This window comes from Mizuhopecten yessoensis, unplaced genomic scaffold (assembly GCF_002113885.1).
Source record: "Mizuhopecten yessoensis strain PY_sf001 unplaced genomic scaffold, ASM211388v2 scaffold716157, whole genome shotgun sequence".
Classification (NCBI taxonomy): Eukaryota; Metazoa; Mollusca; class Bivalvia; order Pectinida; family Pectinidae; genus Mizuhopecten; species Mizuhopecten yessoensis.
Genome location: NW_018479976.1, coordinates 22629 through 50496, shown reverse-complemented (window position 1 = coordinate 50496; position 27868 = coordinate 22629). Strand labels below are relative to the sequence as shown.

General features: G+C 36.9%; 1 protein-coding gene across 4 annotated transcripts; it reads left to right on the top strand.

Moving 5' to 3' along the window:
- Window positions 1-2031: 2031 nt before the first annotated feature.
- On the top strand, window positions 2032-26818 carry LOC110441882. 4 transcript variants are annotated; one of them, XM_021485166.1, is made up of 7 exons: window positions 2117-2312; window positions 13205-13480; window positions 15855-16022; window positions 18199-18489; window positions 20846-20881; window positions 23387-23468; window positions 26023-26818. In XM_021485166.1, the coding sequence occupies exons 1-7, from the start codon at window positions 2255-2257 to the stop codon at window positions 26561-26563; spliced, it is 1452 nt and encodes a 483-aa protein (XP_021340841.1). In that variant the 5' UTR covers window positions 2117-2254; the 3' UTR covers window positions 26564-26818. The 4 variants fall into 4 exon arrangements, with proteins under 4 accessions (XP_021340838.1, XP_021340839.1, XP_021340840.1 ...); XM_021485163.1 differs by lacking the exons at window positions 23387-23468; window positions 26023-26818 and adding an exon at window positions 21514-23357 and having other exon boundaries at window positions 2032-2312; XM_021485164.1 differs by lacking the exons at window positions 23387-23468; window positions 26023-26818 and adding an exon at window positions 21592-23357 and having other exon boundaries at window positions 2033-2312.
- The last annotated feature ends 1050 nt before the right edge of the window (window positions 26819-27868 follow it).

The following is a 27868-nucleotide window of genomic DNA, read 5'->3' as shown; positions in this document are numbered from 1 at the left end:
TCCGTAATCGTAATACACATATATCGTATGCTTATTTTTATAATACATAGTCCGTATACAATACATGTACATACAGTACACAATATATATCCAGTTCATTGTATTTACACTACCACTATTGAAATCAAAATTTGTTTCGGTGGTTTTACTTTCGCTTCACTACCGAATAGTTCGGTTATTCAGCAGACAAAAAAACCCAATAAAACAGTTCTATCGTTATTATTTATTTGTACATCGTACAAACATCGATACGTTGACTTACATAATTGTACTGTATTTACCAGGGAAGCTACCACGCAGACAACAGACCAAGATGATAACGGCGTTCAGCTTAAAAACATTACACCGCCCATACTACTAGTGATATGATTCCAGGAATTTATAAGTGTATCATCATCACACTTTTGTTTCTGATAATATACATTTGTCCATGTGGTACAGGTGTTGTTTGCGTTATTATAGCAGTGCCCGGGCTGATAAACAGTATTTACACCAACCAGTGCCGATAACCAAATATCACTTCTTTCGGGTTCTTTATTCTGGATTCTATTCTTCAACAGCGCGTATTCCGTCTTTGCGTATTGCAGAGTTATCTTCACTTGGGAGCAGGTATTGATTGTTACGTCATTGGTTTGTGCGAGAAAATTACGTCGTTTTCTCAAAAACTGATGACGCTACTCTCACAAACAAGTGACGTAACAATCAATACTTGCTCCCAAGAGAAGATAACTCTGCAATACGCAAAGACGGAATACGTACGCGTCAAAGATTCAGATAGTAACTGATTCTGAGTTTGGTCATTGATAGTCAGCTAGCGCCGCTTCTGACTTTTGGTCCTTTATTACACAGAGCTGTGACGGACATAAACAGATGTGCTCATGTTTATTTACAATAATGTTTATATAAGTTATGATATTTTTGAAAGTTTATTTCACCGTCACATCTAGATCTGTGATGTCATAGTTTATATGTCTCTGTTTTCGGTGGAATATCAACATTATTTCGCGATATTTATGGAAGATATGTAAGCTTTCACATAAACCTGTTCATAACCACAGCGATCCTGTGTAATTTATAGGTCATCACAACTTTATGGATACTAAACTTACAACCATCTGAGTAAACATGGGCGGGAAAGGGTCCAATATAAAGCCGGTGTTAAATTCTCGTCCTCAACTTTAGTACGCACTTTATAGACACTTGACCTCCGTCCCAGAGAGATTATTACAGGTATCTATTGGTTGTGTACCATTATCTGGTAAAGACGACTACGGAATACATACATATATTACGGTTAAAAAAAAGAATACCATTTTGCTTCCAACAGGTCAAAATCGTTTTATTACAAATAGGCGTGACACGCGTACGTTTCGGTATAACGATTATTATATGATAAGGAGTGTTGTATCCAACCATGTTGGGGCAATATCTGTCGCCCCATCTTCTCTGTACCACCGTCGTTCAGAAAGATGACACAACCTCTAGTAATGTGCGTGGTGTGACAGCCGCATCATACAGCGCGATGTGTGATACCGTATCTCTGATTAAACACTCGCTTTATTAATGGTAAACCCAAACTTCTTGTTTCATTTTCCATTTTCGTACAGTGCCCGAGAACTCCGGAAATCCCGACTGAGTCATAGTCAGAAGTACCGAGGTAGGAACCCGGGGTGTCAGCGGCCGTGATAGTGTTACATCACTGATTTAGATAGCACCAGAGACGTATTGCCGAATAACTTGTAGTCTATTACAAATGACCTGTTCAATTGATTATTGTCTAATCCTATACACTCCAAAGGCTGTGTGTGTATCGAAATGTATACTATATTCCAGCCACTCACAAACACTATATGTACATCGCATGAAACTTCAGATTCTCTCAAAGTAGTCCTAGAAGATTCTATATATATAAATATCCAATAATTGTATTTTATTGTCCAAATTAACTTTATGAGAACACCTGAATACTTTAAAGGACATCAGGAGTTGGTTACAATGACGTAAGATGAATAACATTTCCATAAAAGTTAGAGGTATCGATATGTGTCTGGTAGTGTTACTGGTGACGTCACTTACTTCATTTCTATTGTATCGGTACAGGTGCAATGAACTATTTAGTCACGTGACCTACAAACCGATAATAACAACACAGAGGGAAAACCCGACATCATTCCCTCGGATTTAGCACCCAGTACGGTCGTGTCTGACAGGGGCTCTAGGAGTCCGTTCCCTGTCTGTAACCCCCGGGACCAGGATGTATGTAACCCCCGGGATATTGTGTACTGGTGTTCTATTACTAGCTGTGTATACAGGTAGGTACTTAGTGATTATATATAGTTAGAGGTGTTTACATAGATACTTACCTGCTTACGTTGATCTGACATGCATGATATATATACTCGTACCGTCGTACGTGAGGTAAACACAGTGTGACAACGAATGGTGTCTTCTAGTAAAACGGACCTACAGACCACACAAACATACGTATACCTGTACAATCATACAGTTGGGAGCAAACTTACTCCTAAAACCACGGAATATTCTTAGTCCGTGTTATAACATAACAGCCCTAAAAAATTGTTGGGATAGGAGCAAACTTTGTTTTTGCGTAAACTCGCAAACTCGCCTATTATACGCCAGTCGGAGTATGGATTTGTTACTAAAAATAACCCAAATCGCTTTAACAGTAACCTTTGCAAGATATTATTAAAAATCGCATTAATTTACGACAAGGTTAATAATATTTTGCTAAAAGATGTTTACTGTTCGGAATATTTCCCAGAGGATTGTGAACAGTATACAAGAAAAGATAAGATAAACTGAAAGCGTTGGCTACTTAGAAACTTGATGTAATGTTACCGGAAGTATTGCATCTATTTTTGGTACTTAATTTAAACTTAATTTTCATGTGGGAACATGAAAATTAAGTTTATTTTTGCATTTGTATTATGTTTCATGACTGAATAAATGCGACTTGGACAAACAATGTAAAAAAATTAAGATTAAAGTGAGTTTGGCTTTTTTTAGTCACAAATCCATACCCAGCCTATTGGCGTATAATAGGCAAGCTTAATAAATGCATTGGAGTTCACAAGAAAAGTGAACTCTAGTTCACTAGCTTGTGCACTGGAGTTCACATCCTTGTGCACAGGAGTTAACACTGAAATGAACCGGAGTTCACATCCTTGTGCACAGGACTTAACACTTCAGTGAACCGGAGTTCACATCCTTGTGCACAGGACTTAACACTGAAGTGAACCGGAGTTCACATCCTTGTGCACAGGAGTTAACACTGAAGTGAACTGGAGTTCACATCCTTGTGCACAGGAGTTAACACTTTAGTGAACCGGAGTTCACATCCTTGTGCACAGGAGTTAACACTGAAGTGATCTGGAGTTCACATCCTTGTGCACAGGAGTTAACACTTCAGTGAACCGGAGTTAACATCCTTGTGCACAGGAGTTAACACTGAAGTGAACTGGAGTTAACATCCTTGTGCACAGGAGTTAACACTGAAGTGAACCGGAGTTCACATCCTTGTGCACAGTAGTAAACACTGAAGTGAACCAGAGTTCACATCCTTGTGCACAGGAGTTAACACTGAAGTGAACCGGAGTTCTCATCCTTGTGCACAGGACTTAACACTGAAGTGAACCGGAGTTCACATCCTTGTGCACTGGAGTTTATTATACAGTTCACCAAGTAATTTTCTTTATCATATGATGTATGTCCTTTTCATCAGTGAGTTTATACATACTTATACCTATGATCATCTCCCCTCCCGTCTGCTTGATAAATCAATAAATCTATAAAATATTAGATGTTACCTATTCATATACATGAAATGATTTAAGCAGGATCCTTTTATGAAAATAGCATAATAACTATAGAGCGTGATGACCTATTAAATTATTAGCACATGCACTGACTTGGATCCATGGTACATGTATTTGTGGTCTAAAGTTTGTACTGCTTTGTCTTAAAGACATTATCACCATGATTAACTCATTCACCCCTGGAGACACATTTAAACTCTTCCAATTCAGAGGTTGGAATAGTTCATTATGAAATTTCAGGGGTGAATGAGTTAAAGTTCCTTTATAATTATTACTATTATATAGATATGTCGTTATATTAATGAGTACATGATAGTGAATCAAAACTCTTTTTCTGCGGGTCAGGTAGTAGATAAGTACACATGTACTGTGAATAGGAAGAATAAGAAAAAATATGCCTGCAGGTACTTAATATACATAATTATATATATTGTCTCATTCATGATTGGGTAACAATTCACCTCAATGCAGATCTGAATTCCAACAAATCATTTATTTATTGCAACAATTAAATATGTAGGTATCCAAATGGCTCATTCCTGAACACCAACTCTGGAGAATTGAAAGGAAGGTGTTTATATAGGAAATCCTTTGAAGTTTAGTTATAGCCCGTTTCAACTAAGAATGTCAAAAATAAAAATAATATTACAGGTAAATTTAACCTGTCTTAACTGCAGGGATTGATATGCCCGGAGGATGTGTGTATTACACAAGGTATAGGGTCTGATGTCCTGATGAACGCATACATTTTTAATTTAGCTGTAGGGCAACTTGTTTTGATAGGGGTTATAGTCTTTTTCTTAAAAAGCGTCTGAGTTTTAACAAGTGAATCTACCTGTAAAACTTACCTGTTACTCAAGCACAAATGATTATATAAATATTCATATATATATTTTTTGTCCTTTTAACTTTCTTCAGTTTTTTAATTTTTGATAATATTAACAAACTGATCCATATGGTATTTGATATGATATTAATTGAACTTATCTTTCAATAACAGACGAATAACTTAATTACAAAGCATAATTAATCAAAATTTAACAACACCCTAATTAATATATGTCTTAGTCATTATATCTATACGAAACCAAATCTAAGTATTAATTAGTACCTTACAGGTGTACAAGTGATGAAATAACATTTTTAAAGAATCAATGTGTTTTTTAAAAAAAATATAGTATTATTGTTAATTTGAATAAACTGGAAAATGAAATCAAAAAGGAATTTTCACATAGAGAACAGATATTTTTAGGAGTTTCAAACTCCAAAAAATAGCTTTTCTATGTTTGAATTATCGAGATGAATTCACACTAACTGTGTGAATAAACGGAAATGTGTATGCATGGATTAGAAACAACGGTCTTCAGGTGAGAATTGACAATGCCCTCAACAAGTATTCAGGCATTAGTTTCATAAACGTTTCCTTATCGTAAGGCAATTTCTTATGTTTCTTGCCACATGATAGTGTTACTGGAGTTGAAGAGAAATCTAGTTAAAGAAATGTTCCTTAAATTGTGTAATGTATATATAAGATACTTTTAAGTTAAGGAATTTCCCTAATTACTAGCAATTAAGGAATGTTCATAAAACTTATGGCTATGAGAATGGTATCCTATGGGGGAGCTATATCTGCCCCACCCTTTGCAATATCTCGATAAATAACATCAGGTCAGATCTAGATAAAAAAGTGAAAACTTCACAGTATGCAGATTATAGTGAAACATGTATGTATATATATCTGGCAGTCCTGAGTGGTTATGTTAAAAAGCATGAAAAGATGTATTATCCGAGCTACTCAAAATCAAACACAAGTGACAGACTTTGGGCCTTAAAGCCAAAATTATATCTTCAGTTTCTTTTTTTCTCTGCTTGCGATGGATGTCGCGGAGATGGGACAAAGGGGTGTTATACTTTTCTGACGGCGGCAGCGTCAACGTTAAGTTTTTGCGTTTAGCTCTGTTTCTCAAAAAGTATAAGTGTTAGACCAACCAAACATGGACCATACGTGCGTCTTTATATTCATAACAATTGATTATATACCATGCCTAATATATGTTGAATATGGCCAGCTACATTTCGCAGTCCAGTGCCTTTCATAGCATCTCCCTAAATGTAAAGCTTTTGCCTTTAGCTGTGTGTTATATGCTGTATTTACAACATTTAAAGTGTTAGACTAATTAAACTTAGACTGTAAGTTGGGATGATCATTACCGTCTTTAGGGAATAAGACAACAAACATGGCCACAGTATACTGGCTTCTGATTGGTCAAAATTCAGATATTGATAAATTTCATTAAAAAAAAATATGTGGGTGTATTTTGCCACTGCGAACTCAGCCGCAACATCTGTTTTCTGATTTGACAAAATGGCCACCTTACTGGCTTCTGATTGGTCAAAATTCAGTTTTTTTCCGATATCAATCAAATTTGGTTTGTACAATGTGCTTGTATATTGGCACTGCAAACTCAGCCACAACATCCGCTTTCTGATTTGACAAAATGGCTGCCATATATAATGGGTTCTGATTGGTGGAAATTCAGCTACTTTTCGATTTCGCTCAAATTTGGTATATGGATGTATCTTGGCAGTGCAAACTCAACCATGACATTCATATTATTATTTGACAAAATGGCCACTGTAAATTTGCCTCTGATTGGTTAAATTCAGTTATTGTTTGATTTCGCCAAAAATCAGTATGTAAGAGTATTTTCGCACTAGTCCTGGGAACTCAACCGCTGCATCCGTTTTCTGATCTGACAAGATGGTCGTTGTATACTGGCTTCTGCATGATTGGTCGAAATTCACATATATTTTGATTTCGCTCAAATTTGGTATGTATATGTATTATGGCACTGCAAGTTCCGTTCTCCTATTCACGTTTGCTTTTTCAAATGCGGGGGTAGTTTGTAGGACATATGTAATGGACGGCTCCCATTACAATTACCACTTGTTCCTTTTATGCCTCCATGTTGATGTATTGCCAAACTTGTTTATAAAATATAAAATTCTGAACTTCGGCTCAAATTTACAATACTTGACACATTGAATCTTATGCTCAAAGCGGGGACAGGCGAGACATCTAATGACGTGTAATTCTTGTTCTATTATTTTCGGCATTTTATAAATTACTGTTCAGGCTTTTAACTTTAAAAACAATTGTTCATTTGTGCTTAACAAGAGCTAAGACATTTCAGCCTTCGTCATATATATATTTTCCTCATGACATATATTTGCTGAGGTTTTTAAATGAATATACAGAGTTAAATAACTTTTAATCCTTACTTTGAAAACAAAATCAGATAATAAAGAAATAATTAGGGACTATATATTTATCGCAGATACAGGAATATTTTACTGTTATTTCATACATTTTCTTCATTCTTGGTTTTTTCTCTCAAAATATAAGGAGGCACCTTTCATTGTTTTGAAAATGTTACATTTATATGATTTGACCAAAAATATTGAACATTATCTAAGAAAGCATAATTTTTACTTTTATTTTTTATTTGCACCAGCATAGGGCAGATGACAGTTATTATACCTCATGTAAATAACTTCTTTATAAATCAGAGTGCTGTATATATATCAGTAAGTTGGAGTCTTAAGTTTTTAATGTGTTAGCTCCTTTATGCAACTAACAACTTTGTAATGTAATTATTAAGTTTCATTATCTAATATCTTTTTAAAATATATTTGAATACAACAGAGTATTTAGAAGTAATATTTTCCCAATACATTATATAAATCAAAACTGAAATTAATGTGCATCACTGTTCTATTGGAATTAAATACAAATGGAACAGTGATATACATAAATCTCAGTTTTCAGTCTAAGTTTTCTTTCACACTGATGATGATATCATTCTTTGGAACCTTATGCAAGTTAAATAAAAATCAGAACTTTTTACCTGTAAAATCACAGGTAAAATATCTCAGGTAAATGATATAGTACAATACAATACAATGTCAATTTTGCTTAAAATACATAGTCATGCATACAAGCTTGGTCTAAAATGTACAACAATATATGATTGACACCCAACCTATACTGATTGAAGCTTACGAGACACTATAGATATTCGTTAATACGACGTAATTTATCAATAGTAAAAATCAGTTCATAGATATTAAAAAAAAAAGAAGTTAAGACTTAATATTAAAAACACATTCTTCTTCGATACATCTTATGAACTAGCTGTGCTCGCCAGGACATATTGTAAATTAGGTTCATTCATTAAGACAAGTTTCTGTACAGTGTTAAAATAGTTAAAACCTGGTACAATCTGTTCTGCTGTTGTAAAAAGATGAGCTCTTATATCTGAATAAAAATCACATTCAATCAGAAAATGGCATTCCTCTTCAATGCAGTTTAAATTATAAAATGTACAAAGTCTATTTTCTAAAGGTATTTTAGGACGAGAATACCGACCATAGTACATATATGATACAAACTATAACTACCCTCCCTCTGGTGTTTCTCCCTATTGTTCTAAAGATGAATACCTTCAAGGAACACCCCCAAATAACATTTACCTCCTGATCAGAACCCAGGGGCAAAATCTGAGTAGAAGGTAGGTGTGTGTGTGTGTGTTACAATGATATGTATTATCAGGGGGATGTCATTATTTATTCAATGGTTTCTTTTTAAATTTGTTTAAATTAGTATGTAAACTTTGACTTTCTGACAAAAAACTAAAAAAACAACAGATTCTAGGAAGTGTGTAGTTTTCTAGAACAGAATTAAATGCTATCTACTATGNTTTTTTTTTTTTTTTTTTATGAATTAACCATAAATGATAATTTAACTGTTCTGAGTTCGTCAATCTTTTGTTCTTCAAGAACTGAATTCAGTGTACAATGCATACCTACCTTGTTTCATTGATTTAACCTTCCCAATTTATTTTGAAATTTTCAAAACTTAATTTCCTAATTAACCTTCTAGTTTGTTTGATGTAACACCTGTGCCCTGTGGCTATTATGGACCTCTAAACGTACAAAAGGTTCTGTCATGGTTCAGTGACCCATTCATTGATGCTGGAGTACATGGGGTGTTCTCGTTTCCCCCACTTTTTATATAACAAAGGAAAATGTTGATTTAGAAAGACAATGGCAAACCAATTATAGTCTGTTTCATACTTACCCCAGAGGTAACGTTACCTGTGTGAAAGTTACCTGTGCGACTTGTAGCTTTGCTGGGTAAAAATAAGGTTTTAATACTTTTTTGGGGTTCAAATATTTTTATATATAATCGATATATTTTTATACTTATACATATGTAGAATTTACAGTCAAATATTTACATTACACTTTTAAGCAGATAATATAGAATATAACAGCACTACATAAGAGTTCACAATCTATTACAATTTTAAAATACATTACCAATATTCATATATTAAGAATAGTAAAGTTTAGTAATAGCAATCTCAAATTGTCCCCCCTCAAATGTATATCATATCTCCAATTTAAAGTTCAAGTCCAACAGCCAAGAGGCAGACATTTTTGTTGTATATCTATCCCAAATGTAAGAGATGTTATCTTTATTTGATACTTATATAATCATGTATTGTGAATTACGGGTGTGAAGTAGGGGGTTATAGTCCTGCACCGCAGATTGAAAATATACATTTATTATTTTTGAAAACCGAATTGGGTGTCAGGAAAACAGTAAATAATGCCATGGTGTATTTTGAACTTGGTCGTTACCCTTTGCTGGGTACAGCGTAGGATTGCCATTGTAAAGTACTGGCTGCAAATATTAAAGACTAAATAACTGTATTTTGAGGGCCTGTTACGTATACGATGACCTTTTAGAGCTTTATAACAGGAAACCAAATTGTAAAGCAAATTGGGTTTATCATCTGAGACGTGATTTGTGTACGTTGGGTTTTGGAGATGTGTGGTTGGCACAATGTGTACCAAATGAGAAATCTTTTTTATTAACAACACAGGTAAACACAGGTAAAAACACTGTTTTGAAATAAAATTGTGCCTGAGGCTGACATTTTCTGACGAAGGGACAACCACAGTATCTTACCTGTACGTATACCTGTTTAGTTTAGTTAATTGGCCTTAAGCCTTTCGGCTAATCAGCATAAACATTACAACACCTGTACATACAGACCACACAAACATGTGTGTGTGTATGTATCTGGGATGTAGTCATATGTTTGTGTATATATATGTGTGTGTGTGTGCGTATATATGTAGGTATCTGTTTGTTGGTATGCATTGTAGGTGTATGGATGTATATATATATGTATCGTGTCGTGCATGTATATATATATATATATCATCTAGTGTATGTGTGTATATATATATGTATGTATATTTTATATATGAGGATGGGTACATGTACATGTATGTATGTGTGGGTGTGTGCTATGCAAAGGTCTGGATATACAAATGTATGTGTGGCTATTAACATATGCATTGCTGTGTCAAATTACGAAATAGTTCATTTGTACAACATGTTATCATGTATATATATATATATATATATATCAGTATCTTTATATACATGCATGCACCTGTCCATCCTGTCCTAATTTAATATATGAATTCATGTACATGTACCTCATGTTACACATTTTCATGTGTCAGAGTGTTGGAAATAAAATCTGAAATCTGAAATCTAAACATACGTATGCCCTCGACTTATTATCTCGAGCGCTCAACATAACTTCTCGGGCACTCAACATATTATCTCGAGCGCTCGACTTATTATGTTGAGAGCTCAATTAATCTCTTATTTTTTCGGGCGCTTTACTTTGACTTTACATATGAACAGCTTCATGATAGTATTGTATTGAAATCGTGATAGTAGATTTTCTGTCAGGTCAAGATTCTTGTGTGGCTTTCAAACGTTCTATTATGACATCGTTGTACTATGACGTCAACATTTTATGCAAAGACCTCAAGACGTCAGGCTAAATTTTAATTATTTCATTAAAACACACATTTGCATTACATATAAAAATTATAATATTATTAAACAAGAGGCCCAGAGGGCCTGTATCGCTCACCTGAATATGTTTAAAATAATTGGTATGAAGTAGGTGCTGTAAGTATATATGAAATTTCAGAAAGATCCATCCAGTACTTGAGATATAGCGAGAACAAACTTCAAACAGAGCCCCACCCCTATTCCGTCTTTGCGTATTGAAGAGTTATCTTCTCTTGGGAGCAGGTATTGATTGTTACGTCACTTGTTTGTGAGAGTAACGTCATCAATTTTTGAGAAAACGACGTAATGTTCTCGCACAACCAAATGACGTAACAATCAATCCCTGCTCCCAAGAGAAGATAACTCTGCAATACGCAAAGACGGAATATGCAACTTGGGGGGGGTCATACCCACCAATTATACAAAATTGAGTCCCCTTGGCCCATTGATGCTCCAGACTAAATTAGGATAAAATCCCTTAATCTCTATGGTAAAAGAAGGATTTTAAAGGTTTTACCTATGTTTCCCCTATTGGGCCCTGCCTCTCTGCCTCCAGAGGGGTCAGACACACCGTTTATACAAAATTGAGTCCCTTTTGCCTAAGGATGCTCCAGACTAAATTAGGATAATATCCCTTAATCCCTATGGTAGAAGAAGGATTATAAAAGTTTTACCTATATTTCCCCTATTGGCCCCACCCCTCAGGTCCCTGGGGGGGAGGGGGGGGGGGCACACCCACCATTTATACAAAATTTGTTCTCCTTTACCAAAGGATGCACCACACCTAATATGGAACAAATCTTTTCATTCCTATAGAAGAAGACGGATTTTAAAGAATTTGCTATGTTTCCCCTATTGGGCCCCACCCCTCAGGCCCCTGGTCATGGGGGGCCACACCCATGGTTTATACAAAATTGGTTCCCCTTCTCCCAAGGATGCTTCAGACCAAATATGGAACAAATCCTTTCATTCCTACAGAATAAGAAGGATTTTAAAGAATTTGCTATATTTCCCCTATTGGGCCCCGCCCCTCAGCCCCCAGGGGGGCCAGACCCACCATTTATACAAAAATTGTTCCCCTTCCCCCAAGAATGCTTTAGACCAAATATGGACGAAATCCTTTTTTTCCTACAGAAGAAGAAGGATTTTAAAGAATTGGCTATATTTCTCCTATTTGGCCCCGCTTCTCAACCCCCAAGGGGGTCAGACCCATGGTTTATACCAAATTGGTTCCCCTTCCCCCAAGGATGCTTCTGACCAAATAGGGAACAAATCATTTCATTCCTACAGAAGAAGAAGAATTTTAAAGAATTTGCTATATTTCCCCTATTGGGCCCTTCGGGCAGGTGAGCTAAAATTTAATATGTGAAGTTTAATGTAGTTTCAAAATGTATTATGTATCTGTTAGCAGTGTTTTTATTCTAACTTGTTATGTACAATGTAGATAGGTTGGATAACGAGATACTCAAATTATTATCAATTTACACCAACCACAATTGTCATCGCACAACATTCGTCTATCGTCCGCACATAATGTGCGCAAGCAATAATCGTCCAGATTTTAATCGTTCGCACATCGTGCACACAACGTGGGAAAATGACATTGACCTATGATCTAGGTCACAGGCATCAAATATGTAAATAAAAAAAAGTTGAAATGACTCTGAAGAACTAAATGCCTACAGTACTAGTCATGGTATTTGGCTGGAAGCTTCTTGGGATAGAATCCAACTATGTTTTCGAATATAAATGACATTGACCTACTTTCAAGGTAACAGGGGATAAGTATGTCAAGAACTTCACATCTCTTCTTCTGAAGAACTAATAGTCCTACAGCCATGATATTTAATTGGTAGGTTCCTGGTTAAGTGCTTGATAAACTTTACAATAAAAAAGTACCGTACTTATTTCCACGGACACAGGGTCAAATATTACTTAAACTTCAAATGACTTTTGAAGAACTGAAAGGCATTTTGATATTAGGTTGGTAGTTTCATCGGATAGAGCCCGACAAAGTTTACAAATAAAAACAACCTTGACTTATATAGAAGGTCATCATCAGGGTCAAATATGTCAAAAATTCAAATGACGTCTTATGAGGAATCAAAATGTCTAGAAACCTGATATTAGGTTGGTAAGTTCCTGGATTGGAGCCCCACAAAGTTTGCTAATAACTAGATTGACATTTTTTTACAATATAGAAACCAATAGCTCTTGTAACCAATTGAAGACCAAATGTGAAGTTTTCTACAAGGCAGCAAATAGTTAACTTTTTACTAAAACAATCTTTCTACAACATAGGGTAATGCAGGTCTTTTTGGACCTGTTAAATCGGCAAAGCCATTAAGACTATACTTTGAATAGTACATTTTTATGTTTTCAGATTTCTATCGCTAGATAATTGCAATCCTTTACTTTTCAGCACCTGTCAAACTGTCCGAAGTGTACCGATGTCCGAGTGGCTTGACCGGTACCATGTACACATACCGTGACCAGTGTTACCGATATGTACATTCGTCAGTCACTTGGGATGTCGCTAATGCAGACTGTTCCTCCAGCAACGGCGGCCATCTTGTTGTTATCCTGGACCAGGCGATCCAAAATTTCATTTCCTCGTTGCCATTTCCTAGCGACGCATACCAGGTCTGGATAGGATTCTCTGACAAAATACAGGAGCAGACGTGGAAATGGGTCACAGGTAAGATTTTGTATTTGTTCCTTTGTAAAACTTATACAACAATAAATGTTTATGTCATCAATCGACCGATATACATTTGCTATTTCCCAAGCAATAGCTCATTTTGTCGTGCTTTAGTTTTATGACTATATCCCTGTCATAACGAACCATTCAAAATATTGTTTAACGTTTACTTGCGAATCGTCTCGTTAAAACTTTGCCATCATGTCTCAAACCAATCAGATGAGAGGAGAGCGGAGCTAGTACTCGACCATGACCCCTGAAATAGGAAAAGAACATAACGCATAACAGTGGAAAGTTACAATATCGGGTACTGTTGAAATAATTAAATATTCGATGAAACGAATAAAAACCTAGTCTTCACTTGTTAGCTCACCTGGTCCGAACCACCGATTGGAATTCAACTAAATTTGACTGAAGCATCCCGAGGTGGTGGGGAATCAAAATTGTACAAATGGTGGGGCTGACCCCCCCAGGGGGCTGAGGGGCGGGGCCAAAAGGGGTCAATTTGGCTATATTGCTTTAAGCGACTTCTTCTCTGGAACTAAGAAGTGAATATCGACCATATTTGACTGGAAGCATCCCTAGGTGTCAGGGATTCAAAATTATATAAATGTTGGGGCTGACCCCCCAGGGGGCTGAGGGGCGGGGCAAAAAGGGAACAATTTAGCTATACTGCTTTCAGCGATTTCTTCTCTTGAACTGAGAGATGGATATCAACCATATTTGACGGAAAGCATCCCTAGGTGGTGGAGATTCAAAATTGTACAAATGGTGGGGCTGACCCCACAGGGGGCTGAGGGGCGGGGCCAAAAGAGGGCAATTTGGCTATATTGCTACAAACGACTTCTTCTGTTACAAACTATGACATGGATATCAACCATATTTGACTGGAAGCATCCCTAGGTGGTGGGGATTCAAAATTGTACAAATGGTGGGGCTGACCCCACAGGGGGCTGAGGGGCGGGGACAAAAGAGGGCAATTTGGCTATATTGCTACAAACGACTTCTTCTGTAGAACTATGCCATGGATATCAACCATATTTGACTGGAAGCATCCCTAGGTGATGGGGATTCAAAATTGTACAAATGGTTGGGCTGACCTCCCAGGGGGCTGAGGGGCAGGGGCTGAGGGGCAGGGCCAAAAGGAGTCAATGTGGCTATATTGCTTTAATCAACTTCTTCTCTGGAAATAAGAAGTCGATATCAACCATATTTGACTGGAAGCATCCCTAGGTGGTGGGGATTCAAAATTATACGAATGGTGGGGCTGAGGGCTGGGCCAAAAAGGGGTCAATTTTGCTATATTGCTATAAACGACTTCTACTGTAGAACTATGCAATGGATATTGATCAATATTTGGTCGGAAGCATTCATGGGAGGCAGGGATTCAAAATTGTACAAATGGTGGGGCTGACCCCCTGGGCTAAGGGGTTGGGCCAAAAGAAGTGTATTACTTGGAAATGGTTGAGATCCCCACCATATAACCATGGTATATAATTGCTGAGTATAAAGAGAAGAATGCACATTTGCTTCCAGGATGGCTATGAGGTCTGGCCCCACCCTTGGAGACATAGTCCCTGGGCCATAACTTTATAACTGTTGAGATCCCCACCCCAAAACTCTATATATACAAATGCTGGGCATAAAAAGACGAATGCAGTCATGATATCAGAATAGACCCTGGGGTCTGACCGAACCCTTAGGGACCTAGTTTGTTAGTCACAGCTTGGAAACAGTTGAGAGCCCCACCCTATAACGGTATATACAATTGCTGAGTATAAAGAGATGATTGCACTTATGCTTCCAGGATGGCCTTGGGGACTGCCCCACCCTTGGAGACTTAACCCCTGGGTCATAACTTCAAAATGGTTTAGATCCCCACCCCAAAACTATATATACAATTGTTGGGCATAAAAAGACGAATGCAGTCATGATATTAGAATTGGTCCCAGGGTCTGCCCCACCCTTGCAGACTTAACCCCTGGGTCATAACTTTGAAATGGTTGAGATCCCCACCCCAAAACTTTATATACAAATGCTAGGCAAAAAGAGACAAATGCAGTCATGATATTAGAATTGATCCTGGGGTCTGGCCACAACCCTAGGGACCTAGTTTCTGAGTCAAAGCTTGGAAGCAGTTGAGATCCCCACCCCATAACCATACATAAAATTGCTGGGCATGAAGAATCTTATACAGATATGCTACAAGGATTGGCCTTGGGGTCTGGCATATTCCCTTGATCTCATACGGAGAATATTTTGCCATGATTGCTTTGGTATCCAGGTGAACGATACAGGCCCCCTGGGCCTCTTGTACAATATATAGGTATACTATATTATCTACTTATGTTTTAATACATTGCTACGTTAGGTACTGCCTGGTCTTATGACGCCTGGGATCAAGCCCACCCCCAATTGTGTTACGGAGATAATAGGGCTTGTCCGGAGGACTGTGCTTACCTACGGACGTCAAATGGAATGTGGAGTGAGGACCACTGCAACAATGCTCACGTCAAATATCAGTACATCTGTCAATATAGTGAGTAAAGTCAAATACCAGTACATCTGTCAGTATAGTGAGTAAAGTCAAATACCAGTACATCTGTCAATATAGTAATGTCAAATGCCAGTACATCTGTCAGTATAGTGAGTAACGTCAAATATCAGTACATCTGTCAATATAGTGATTAAAGTCAAATATCAGTACATCTGTCAGTATAGTGAGTAAGGTCAAATACCAGTACATCTGTCAGTATAGTGAGTAACGTCAAATATCAGTACATCTGTCAATATTGAGTAAAGTCAAATATCAGTACATCTGTCAGTATAGTGAGTAACATCAAATACCAGTACATCTGTCAGTATAGTGAGTAAAGTCAAATATCAGTACATCTGACAGTATAGTGAGTAAAGTCAAATATTAGTACATCTGTCAGTATAGTGAGTTAAGTCAAATATCAGTACATCTGTCAGTATAGTGAGTAACGTCAAACACCAGTACATCTGTCAGTATAGTGAGTAGCGTCAAATATCAGTACATCTGTCAGTATAGCGAGTTAAGTCAAATATCAGTACATCTGTCAGTATAGTGAGTAACGTCAAACACCAGTACATCTGTCAGTATAGTGAGTAGCGTCAAATATCAGTACATCTGTCAGTATAGTGATTACCGTCAAATACCAGTACATCTGTCAATATTTAGTAAAGTCAAATACCAGTACATCTGTCATATATTGAGTAAAGTCAAATATCAGTACATCTGACAGTATAGGGAGTAAAGTCAAATATTAGTACATCTGTCAGTATAGTGAGTAAAGTCGAATACCAGTACATCTGTCAGTATGGTGAGTAAAGTCAAATACCAGTACATCTGTCAGTGTAGTGAGTAAAGTCAAATACCAGTACATTTGTCAATATAGTGAGTAAAGTTAAATATCAGTACATCTGTCAATATAGTGAATAACGTCAAATACCAGTACAACTGTCAATATAGTGAGTAAAGTCAAATACCAGTTCATCTGTCAGTATAGGGAATAAAGTCAAATATCAGTACATCTGTCAGTATAGTGAGTAAAGCCAAATATCAGTACATCTGTCAATATAGTGAATAACGTCAAATACCAGTACAACTGTCAATATAGTGAGTAAAGTAAAATACCAGTACATCTGTCAGTATAGTGAGTAGCGTCAAATATCAGTACATCTGTCAGTATAGTGATTACCGTCAAATACCAGTACATCTGTCAATATTGAGTAAAGTCAAATACCAGTACATCTGTCATGTCAATATAGTGAGTAACATCAAATACCAGTTCATCTGTCAGTATAGGGAATAAAGTCAAATATCAGTACATCTGTCAGTATAGTGATTACCGTCAAATACCAGTACATCTGTCAATATAGTGAGTAACATCAAATACCAGTACATCTGTCAGTATAGGGAGTAAAGTCAAATATCAGTACATCTGTCAATATAGTGAGTAAAGTCAAATACCAGTACATCTGTCAATATGGTGAGTAAAGTCAAATATCAGTACATCTGTCAGTATAGTGAGCAAAGTCAAATACCAGTACATCTGTCAGTATAGTGAGTAAATTCAAATACCAGTACATCTGTCAATATAGTGAGTAACATCAAATACCAGTTCATCTGTCAGTATAGGGAATAAAGTCAAATATCAGTACATCTGTCAATATAGTGAGTAACGTCAAATATCAGTACATCTGTCAGTATAGTGAGTAAAGTCAAATACCAGTACATCTGTCAGTATAGTGAGTAAAGCCAAATACCAGTACATCTGTCAGTATAGTGAGTAAAGTCAAATACCAGTACATCTGTCAGTATAGGGAGTAAAGTCAAATATCAGTACATCTGTCAATATTGAGTAAAGTCAAATATCAGTACATCTGTCAATATAGTAAGTAAAGTCAAATACCAGTACATCTGTCAATATAGTGAGTAAAGTCAAATATCAGTACATCTGTCAGTATAGTGAGTAAAGTCAAATACCAATACATCTGTCAATATAGTGAGTAAAGCCAAATACCAGTACATCTGTCAGTATAGTTGGTACATCACTATTTATTTACAACCAGAATACACAAAATATGAATCACTTTCATGGTTTGGTACATACACTATTCATACGTCAGTTATAGATACATTTTGACCACCTTTAAATGGGCGTTTAATGTCACTTTAAATGTTTTGTCAGACATGTCACCTACTACGACGTCAACGACCACCACATCATCCCCAACGACAACCAAGCCATCCCCAACGACAACCAAGCCATCCCCAATGACAACCAAACCAGCAACAAGTAAAACGCTAACTTCATCAACTGCTACGACAACCACTTTACCGGTAACAACTCAAGTGACAACATTGGTGACAACCAGCCCACTCATGACGACAACAAAGACAACCAGTTCATCCGTGACAACTGCTTCCATAATGTCGACAAAATCCTCCACTACTGCTGCACCAATGGTGGGCAGGATGGGTAAGTGACTCCAAAACTAGAGAACTGTGGTGGACTGGTAAGTGACTCAGAGATAAGTGAACTGTGGTGGACGGGTAAGTGACTCAGAGATAAGCGAACCGTGGCGGATGGGTAAGTGACACAACAGACAAGCAAACCGTGGCCGACAGGGCTTTTATTATTTGTGTGTAAAGAAAGAAAAAAAAGAAATACAAACACAGTAATACTAATTAAGTAAGGAAAGAGATAGTAAACTATTTCCACAAAATATAGGACAGGAAATTGCTTAAATAGAAAACTAAATTATCTGGTTAAGTTACATATCTGCTTATAGTACATTTATCTCAATAATCGAATGATCTGCTCTCAAGGATATTATGTCTTTTCAAACTTTTTAATTGTTATAAAACATATTTCTATTATAAAACACCACAAACTCGCTCCCTCTCATACGCCCATCCATAATTGTTAAAGTGATTCACACTAACAATTTTACATATTAGGAAAGTAAACAATACAAAGAGTGTCATTCTTCCAATCAACGATGGCCAATTGGAAACCGTCAGCACTTTCCGCTGTAAACAAGTGTTCTAGACAAAGGCTTGGCTAACACGTTTCAACTTTGACTTATTTTGGTTGGGAGCATTGTTGGGACAAGGGAACTCAGCAGAGGTGTGGCCCCTCTGGGAGCGTTAAAGCAGGGCCCAATGGGCTGAATCTTTAATCCTACACTTTCAGTATGGGTAAAGTGATTTTAACCAAAGTGTGTATTGAGCTTCCTTTAGACAAGGAAAATCAAAGTTGTATAAACGGGAAATGAGACTCCCCTCGGGCTAGGGGAGCGCAGCCTGAAATCAGAATCAGGGCAGATTTGCCTCAAAATGTTACACTTCCTAAATTGTTGCTAAAATTGTCGCCATATTTGTATTTCAAATGTAACAGAACAATTTTAAGTATTCAGATTTTTTTTATAGATGAAGTTGGTGTTCTCCCTGTCTGGAGGATTGGGCCGCATAGAGAAATTTCAAATGTACAGCTGTGTACTGCTCAAACGAGATCCCTACTATTTTACCACATGCAAGCATAAGAAAGCCATTATAATTTCCACCTTATCATAAATGACCTCTGGGTACAGCCATACCCCTGGGGAATTGATCAATTGGTCATAACACAGAAACAGTTGAGATCCCCAGCCTGGAACCAGATATGAGTTGATAAACATGAGGAGGCGAAAAAAATCATACTACTAGGATTTGGTTCCTTGGTCAACCTTGCCCCGATGACTTAGTCCATCTGTCAAAACATTGTACTATACAGACGGTATTTCAAACCTGATCGGTATAAAATATCCTTGGGATCAGTCAAAGTGCAGCAATACCCGTACAGTAATATTCAATCTAATATCTCTTGGCAAACTCCATAACGCTGATATCAGATAATAATAATAATTCGAGGTTACCGCTTTATCATAACCTAGTTTGTAGGTCGTCTCAAAGCGGTTCACAAATTATTATCCGTGATTATAGGGCCTTTGCAACCAGCCAATACCTTTCTCAACTCCCTGAGGAGCATACATTTCTGCGCTTACAGCTAACATTCAACAATTCTAGCACTACCCAACCACATACTCTTTTACAGCTGAGTAGACTGGAACAAGCTGAGTAAAGTATCTTCCTCTAAGATACAACACAGTACCGTGCCTCGAACCAGCAACCCTTCGGTCACGAGCCCGGCGTCCTATCACTAGACTACCGTGTCTCTAGATATTCTTTATTAACTGTAAATTTAAAAACACTGTACCGAAAATATAAGTACTGCACAGTTAATATAAACACTGTACCGTAAATATAAGTACTGAACAGTTAATATAAACACTGTACCGCAAATATAAGTACTGCACAGTTAATATAAACCCTGTACCCTAAATAAAAGTACTGCACCGTTAATATAAACACTGTACCGCAAATATAAGTACTGCACAGTTAATATAAACACTGTACCGTAAATAAAAGTACTGCACAGTTAATATAAACACTGTACCCTAAATAAAAGTACTGCACAGTTAATATAAACACTGTACCGTAAATATAAGTACTGCACAGTTAATATAAACACTGTACCGTAAATATAAGTTCCCGAAATAAAGCATAATACAGCATAACCACGATACAGTAAATTCAAGTTTGTACATTATTTATTTCTGAAAAGTCAATATTCATTTTATAAAGGTGCTTAATAAAACTTCCCCAATGTATTAAGGGGATTCTAGTTACACATTTTCTTTAGAAACGGAGTCTCTTCAGCAGATACTATTACTTCAAATAAAATGTATGCTATACTTGTATTGTTATTTTATTTTTTTATCATTTTTCTTCAGGTCAGTTAACAGATGACGGTGGAGCATTGTCACAAGGTATGTATTGCTTGTTAAAACATTTGATGACGTTTCAGTTCAAACATCAACATTTGATGATGTTCTAGTTCAAACATCAACATTTGATGACGTTTCTAGTTCAAACATCAATTTTAATGACGTTTCAGTTCGAACATCAATATTTGATGACGTTTCTAGTTCAAACATCAACATTTGATGACGTTTCTAGTTCAAACATCAATATATTTGATGACGTTTCGTAATGTTTCTCATATTTCATATATTTATTCTGAATTCAAAATAAGCTGATCAAAACCGTAACTACTCTAAAATGACACCAGTCAAGTTTAATACATGAAGAATTCATTGTCATAACAGTAATTTCATTTGAAATATTAACTTTTAACAAGCAGAATTCACAAATAAAATATAATAACAAAATATTCGACCTTACTTGTTCTTTCTTAACCATAAATAAACTGAAATCCTAATAAAAACAACAGATTTTCAAATTAAACATGATTGCGTTGTGAGTGTAATAAAAAAACTAACCTTATAAGTTGACAGTGAAAAGCCAGGGCTTCATGTTACAGGTGGCCTGATCAGTCTGTTACTGGCGTTGATCCTTGTTTTACTGTGTGTGTTATTACTAAATCAGTGTTTGTTTACAGGTGGCCTGATCAGTCTGTTACTGGCTTTGATCCTTGTTTTACTGTGTGTGTTATTACTAAATCAGTGTTTGTTTACAGGTGGCCTGATCGGTCTGGTACTGGCGTTGATCCTTGTTTTACTGTGTGTGTTATTACTAAATCAGTGTTTGTTTACAGGTGGCCTGATCAGTCTGTTACTGGCATTGATCCTTGTTTTACTGTGTGTGTTATTACTAAATCAGTGTTTGTTTACAGGTGGCCTGATCGGTCTGGTACTGGCGTTGATCCTTGTTTTACTGTGTGTGTTATTACTAAATCAGTGTTTGTTTACAGGTGGCCTGATCAGTCTGTTACTGGCGTTGATCCTTGTTTTACTGTGTGTGTTATTACTAAATCAGTGTTTGTTTACAGGTGGCCTGATCAGTCTGTTACTGGCGTTGATCCTTGTTTTACTGTGTGTGTTATTACTAAATCAGTGTTTGTTTACAGGTGGCCTGATCAGTCTGTTACTGGCGTTGATCCTTGTTTTACTGTGTGTGTTATTACTAAATCAGTGTTTGTTTACAGGTGGCCTGATCAGTCTGTTACTGGCGTTGATCCTTGTTTTACTGTGTGTGTTATTACTAAATCAGTGTTTGTTTACAGGTGGCCTGATCAGTCTGTTACTGGCGTTGATCCTTGTTTTACTGTGTGTGTTATTACTAAATCAGTGTTTGTTTACAGGTGGCCTGATCAGTCTGTTACTGGCGTTGATCCTTGTTTTACTGTGTGTGTTATTACTAAATCAGTGTTTGTTTACAGGTGGCCTGATCAGTCTGTTACTGGCGTTGATCCTTGTTTTACTGTGTGTGTTATTACTAAATCAGTGTTTGTTTACAGGTGGCCTGATCAGTCTGTTACTGGCGTTGATCCTTGTTTTACTGTGTGTGTTATTACTAAATCAGTGTTTGTTTACAGGTGGCCTGATCAGTCTGTTACTGGCGTTGATCCTTGTTTTACTGTGTGTGTTATTACTAAATCAGTGTTTGTTTACAGGTGGCCTGATCAGTCTGTTACTGGCGTTGATCCTTGTTTTACTGTGTGTGTTATTACTAAATCAGTGTTTGTTTACAGGTGGCCTGATCAGTCTGTTACTGGCGTTGATCCTTGTTTTACTGTGTGTGTTATTACTAAATCAGTGTTTGTTTACAGGTGGCCTGATCAGTCTGTTACTGGCGTTGATCCTTGTTTTACTGTGTGTGTTATTACTAAATCAGTGTTTGTTTACAGGTGGCCTGATCAGTCTGTTACTGGCGTTGATCCTTGTTTTACTGTGTGTGTTATTACTAAATCAGTGTTTGTTTACAGGTGGCCTGATCAGTCTGTTACTGGCGTTGATCCTTGTTTTACTGTGTGTGTTATTACTAAATCAGTGTTTGTTTACAGGTGGCCTGATCAGTCTGTTACTGGCGTTGATCCTTGTTTTACTGTGTGTGTTATTACTAAATCAGTGTTTGTTTACAGGTGGCCTGATCAGTCTGTTACTGGCGTTGATCCTTGTTTTACTGTGTGTGTTATTACTAAATCAGTGTTTGTTTACAGGTGGCCTGATCAGTCTGTTACTGGCGTTGATCCTTGTTTTACTGTGTGTGTTATTACTAAATCAGTGTTTGTTTACAGGTGGCCTGATCAGTCTGTTACTGGCGTTGATCCTTGTTTTACTGTGTGTGTTATTACTAAATCAGTGTTTGTTTACAGGTGGCCTGATCAGTCTGTTACTGGCGTTGATCCTTGTTTAACTGTGTGTGTTATTACTAAATCAGTGTTTGTTTACAGGTGGCCTGATCGGTCTGGTACTGGCGTTGATCCTTGTTTTACTGTGTGTGTTATTACTAAATCAGTGTTTGTGTAACAGGTGGCCTGATCGGTCTGGTACTGGCGTTGATCCTTGTCGTAATTGTCATCGCGTTGGTCCTCCTGGTGATCGTACGTAAACGGTGAGTTACTGTAAAAATGAATTCAGAACCTAGAACTTACTTCAAATAAAAGCATTGAATATAAATGCAATCATTAAGTGTAAAAAAAAGTTCATTTATAATAAAAAATACGTTTAGTAAAAACACAAACTCTTATCATACTTTACATTGAACTCCAACATAAACAACTGTAAACAGTGTTTTGAAAGGTTTGGTAATGTACAGACATATTTGTCTGAGGAATGTGACAAAGTACAGACATATTTGTCTGAGGAAGGTGACAAAGTACAGACATATTTGTCTGAGGAATGTGACAAAGTACAGACATATTTGTCTGAGGAAGGTGACAAAGTACAGACATATTTGTCTGAGGAAGGTGACAAAGTACAGACATATTTGTCTGAGGGATGTGACAAAGTACAGACATATTTGTCTGAGCAAGGTGACAAAGTACAGACATATTTGTCTGAGGAAGGTGACAAAGTACAGACATATTTGTCTGAGGAATGTGACAAAGTACAGACATATTTGTCTGAGGAAGGTGACAAAGTACAGACATATTTGTCTGAGGAAGGTGACAAAGTACAGACATATTTGTCTGAGGAAGGTGACAAAGTACAGACATATTTGTCTGAGGAAGGTGACAAAGTACAGACATATTTGTCTGAGGAAGGTGACAAAGTACAGACATATTTGTCTGAGGAAGGTGACAAAGTACAGACATATTTGTCTGAGGAAGGTGACAAAGTACAGACATATTTGTCTGAGGAAGGTGACAAAGTACAGACATATTTGTCTGAGGAAGGTGACAAAGTACAGACATATTTGTCTGAGGAAGGTGACAAAGTACAGACATATTTGTCTGAGGAAGGTGACAAAGTACAGACATATTTGTCTGAGGAAGGTGACAAAGTACAGACATATTTGTCTGAGGAAGGTGACAAAGTACAGACATATTTGTCTGAGGAAGGTGACAAAGTACAGACATATTTGTCTGAGGAAGGTGACAAAGTACAGACATATTTGTCTGAGGAAGGTGACAAAGTACAGACATATTTGTCTGAGGAAGGTGACAAAGTACAGACATATTTGTCTGAGGAAGGTGACAAAGTACAGACATATTTGTCTGAGGAAGGTGACAAAGTACAGACATATTTGTCTGAGGAAGGTGACAAAGTACAGACATATTTGTCTGAGGAAGGTGACAAAGTACAGACATATTTGTCTGAGGAAGGTGACAAAGTACAGACATATTTGTCTGTGGAAGGTGACAAAGTACAGACATATTTGTCTGAGGAAGGTGACAAAGTACAGACATATTTGTCTGAGGGAGGTGACAAAGTACAGACATATTTGTCTGAGGAAGTTGACAAAGTACAGACATATTTGTCTGAGGATGATGATAAAGTACAGACATATTTGTCTGAGGAAGGTGACAAAGTACATAGATATTGAACACTTTAAGGTACATGGTATTCCTGGTTGTTTGTCTGAGGAAGATGACGAATTTCATATCGTACTGGACAACCCATACTTACCAGCTTGAAAATGTTTATTGCGTTTAACATAAAATGGGGGGGGGGGGGACATATAATGTTGCCCATGTCCGTCCAGTCCCATCCCGTCCCGACTCAATGTAAACACTTAGCAACTTCATTCTTTGACAGATTTTGGTCAAACTTTATACAAAGGTCAAGTATGAGTATACTTCGGACATCGTTGTGTTTCAGGAATCCAAGGTTAAGGCCAAGGTCACTTGCTATATATAGAAAATCATCAACTGATTTAATTTAAACACTTAGCAACTTCATTCTTTCATGGATTTTGGTCAAACTTTATATAAAGGTCAAATATGGGTATACCTCTGACATCCTTGTTTTTCAGGATGGTAATAACATACAGAATAAAACATATGAATATTAAAAACAACTTATCAACTTTAAGTGTAGTACCTTGTGTGTGTGCATGTTTCAGGGTATCAAGATCAAAGTGGTTGTAACTTTTTATAGAACACTGAAACTAATTTCACATTGCAGCAGGGGCATTTATGTCTTACAGACATTTCTAGTTTTTCAATAATTGGAACTTGTGAAAGTCTATTCTGATAGTTTGTCCCAGATTTTGGAGCTAGTGCAAGTCTAGGTATTGGTGTAATGTAAAAAGAATATAGTCCGTCATTGAAAGAAAAGTATACAACATGAAGGTGTACACCGATAGTTCAATAGGGCCAAATTATGAAAACACAAAATATATGAACATATTTTATATGTCACATTTAATCTGGTCCATGAATTCATCAGTTGAAATATAAAAATTCTGACGCATATTCATACGCACAAGTAATGTTTATCTTAGCAATTTCATTGGCAAATAAAATGGGTAACATTTGGTAGTTTCATGGAGTCAAATTTGAAAGGAAATTGAAATATTATCAATTGAATAAAATACCTTTTACTTTTACAAATGACATAATAAGAAAATTAAGAATCACGAATAATCTGGAATGAAACTGATTTGTTTTTTATGTTTATTTCAAGTTGTAGGACATTTACTCTAACGTTTCTGTCTATTACAGGAATAGAAGGAAGAGGTTTGAAGCTGACGACTTTCAAGTACGGTTTCAAAATCATACATACGGCACAAACCGACCTCCTAGTTCATATCAAACAGGAGCTTGTAACGATTCGAAATCGTACGCAACATCAAACATCTACGAGACACCGGGACCTAAACAATGTAATCGAGAATCTAACTGTCACGGGTACGAAAATCCTGTCAACCGCTCCACATTGGACCGCATAGGACAGGAAAGTCATTACGCCTCAGTGAAGGAGTGTGATATGGTTTATCTTCCCGATACTCACCCAGACATGCCTTATAAACAATCGGAGCGCCTCAACAATACCAGTGCTGGGCTACATTATTGTAGTGTAAGTAGCGAAATGACAGATCCTTCATATGTCTCTCCGAAACCACAGAAGGAAATGAGCGAAGAAGTTCTCTCAAACCGGAGTAACGAGGGACTGCTCAGATGTTTAGAGGAATATAGTAAGGATCCAGGTGCTTACGACAACAATTTATATATCAACAATAAAAACAGCTATGTTAATAAGTGACTGACGAATATTGTGATGAAGGGTTAGGGAAAACATATTCAACCAAAAGTATTCTGAGAACCATGCTGTTAGTTTGATATAAAATTTATTTAATTTACAACAATTATGAAACAAGTTATTTCAAATTACATTAATCATTAATCTTGTTGGCCGGATGTAAGTGCACGGGGGTGTGTGTGTCTTAGTGTGGGAGGAAACCAGAGTACCTGGATAAAACCCACATGGTCATGAAGGCAGGTGACCCCAAACCTTTTCACGTCCGATCAGGAAATCAAACCCCGGTCGCCTTGGTGAAAGTCAAGTGTGCTATCCACTGCGCCACAAGTTTAAAGACTATACATTATATATCAGCTTGTTATTATGATAAAATATCAGTGTGTCAGTGATTCGTATTTTGAAAATATGTATCGAACTAAACTTCCAAACAAAGGTTCGCTTTTACTGTACCAGTACTAAATGATGCCATTGGTGTGTGGGACAGACTAATGACAGGAATGATGTTCTGGTGTTGCCAGGTTTCAAGGTGACCACTTTCATTGAACACGTGTAAATTGAGAAGATGGGCGACTCAACAAAATAGACAATAACCATGTTATACAGGAGTATGAGCGGTAAATACAAATCTATTGTCAAAACGTATTAAGTTGTGATCCGTCAATAAAAGTAACAGCCCGGAGTGGTAAACTTAGACACGCACACCTACTGTTGATTACGTCACAGAGTTGTGTCTGGATCGCGGAACTCCGTCCACATATACATTGTTGTTGACATCATGGAAACATATGTCACGTTCTATGGTCAGCTTATATGAGATGATATATCCAGTTTACCAGAAAAATGGTTATTGAGAAATGTGAGTGTACTTTGTAAATATATTAAACAGACCATGTTCAGGTAGATCAACCTAAAAATGAAGAGCATTAAACGGGGCTACATAGCTGGTAAGTCTTAATCTTGTATCGATTGATGCAGACTTGTGTACTTTGTGAACTAGAAAGTCTAAACATAACAAAGTATCAGTGGTATACAATGATCCATAGCCACACTCCCAGAAGTTAGCATATGCTAGCTATTGTTGCCACGTGTTATAGTTCTGTTTAATGAAAGACGCTTGTAGTGTATGACCTTGGCATCTGCACTATAACTGGTGCATTCATGAAGAAGTGCAATATGGGAGAGTTAGGGGGAATTTTGTTTTAAGTATATGGTAGGAGATTATAGCTTTGGTCATGGTGATTCGTAATTGTGCAATTTAAACAGGGTATGGCTAAATACCGTATTTTACTGCAAATAAGCCCCCCCCCC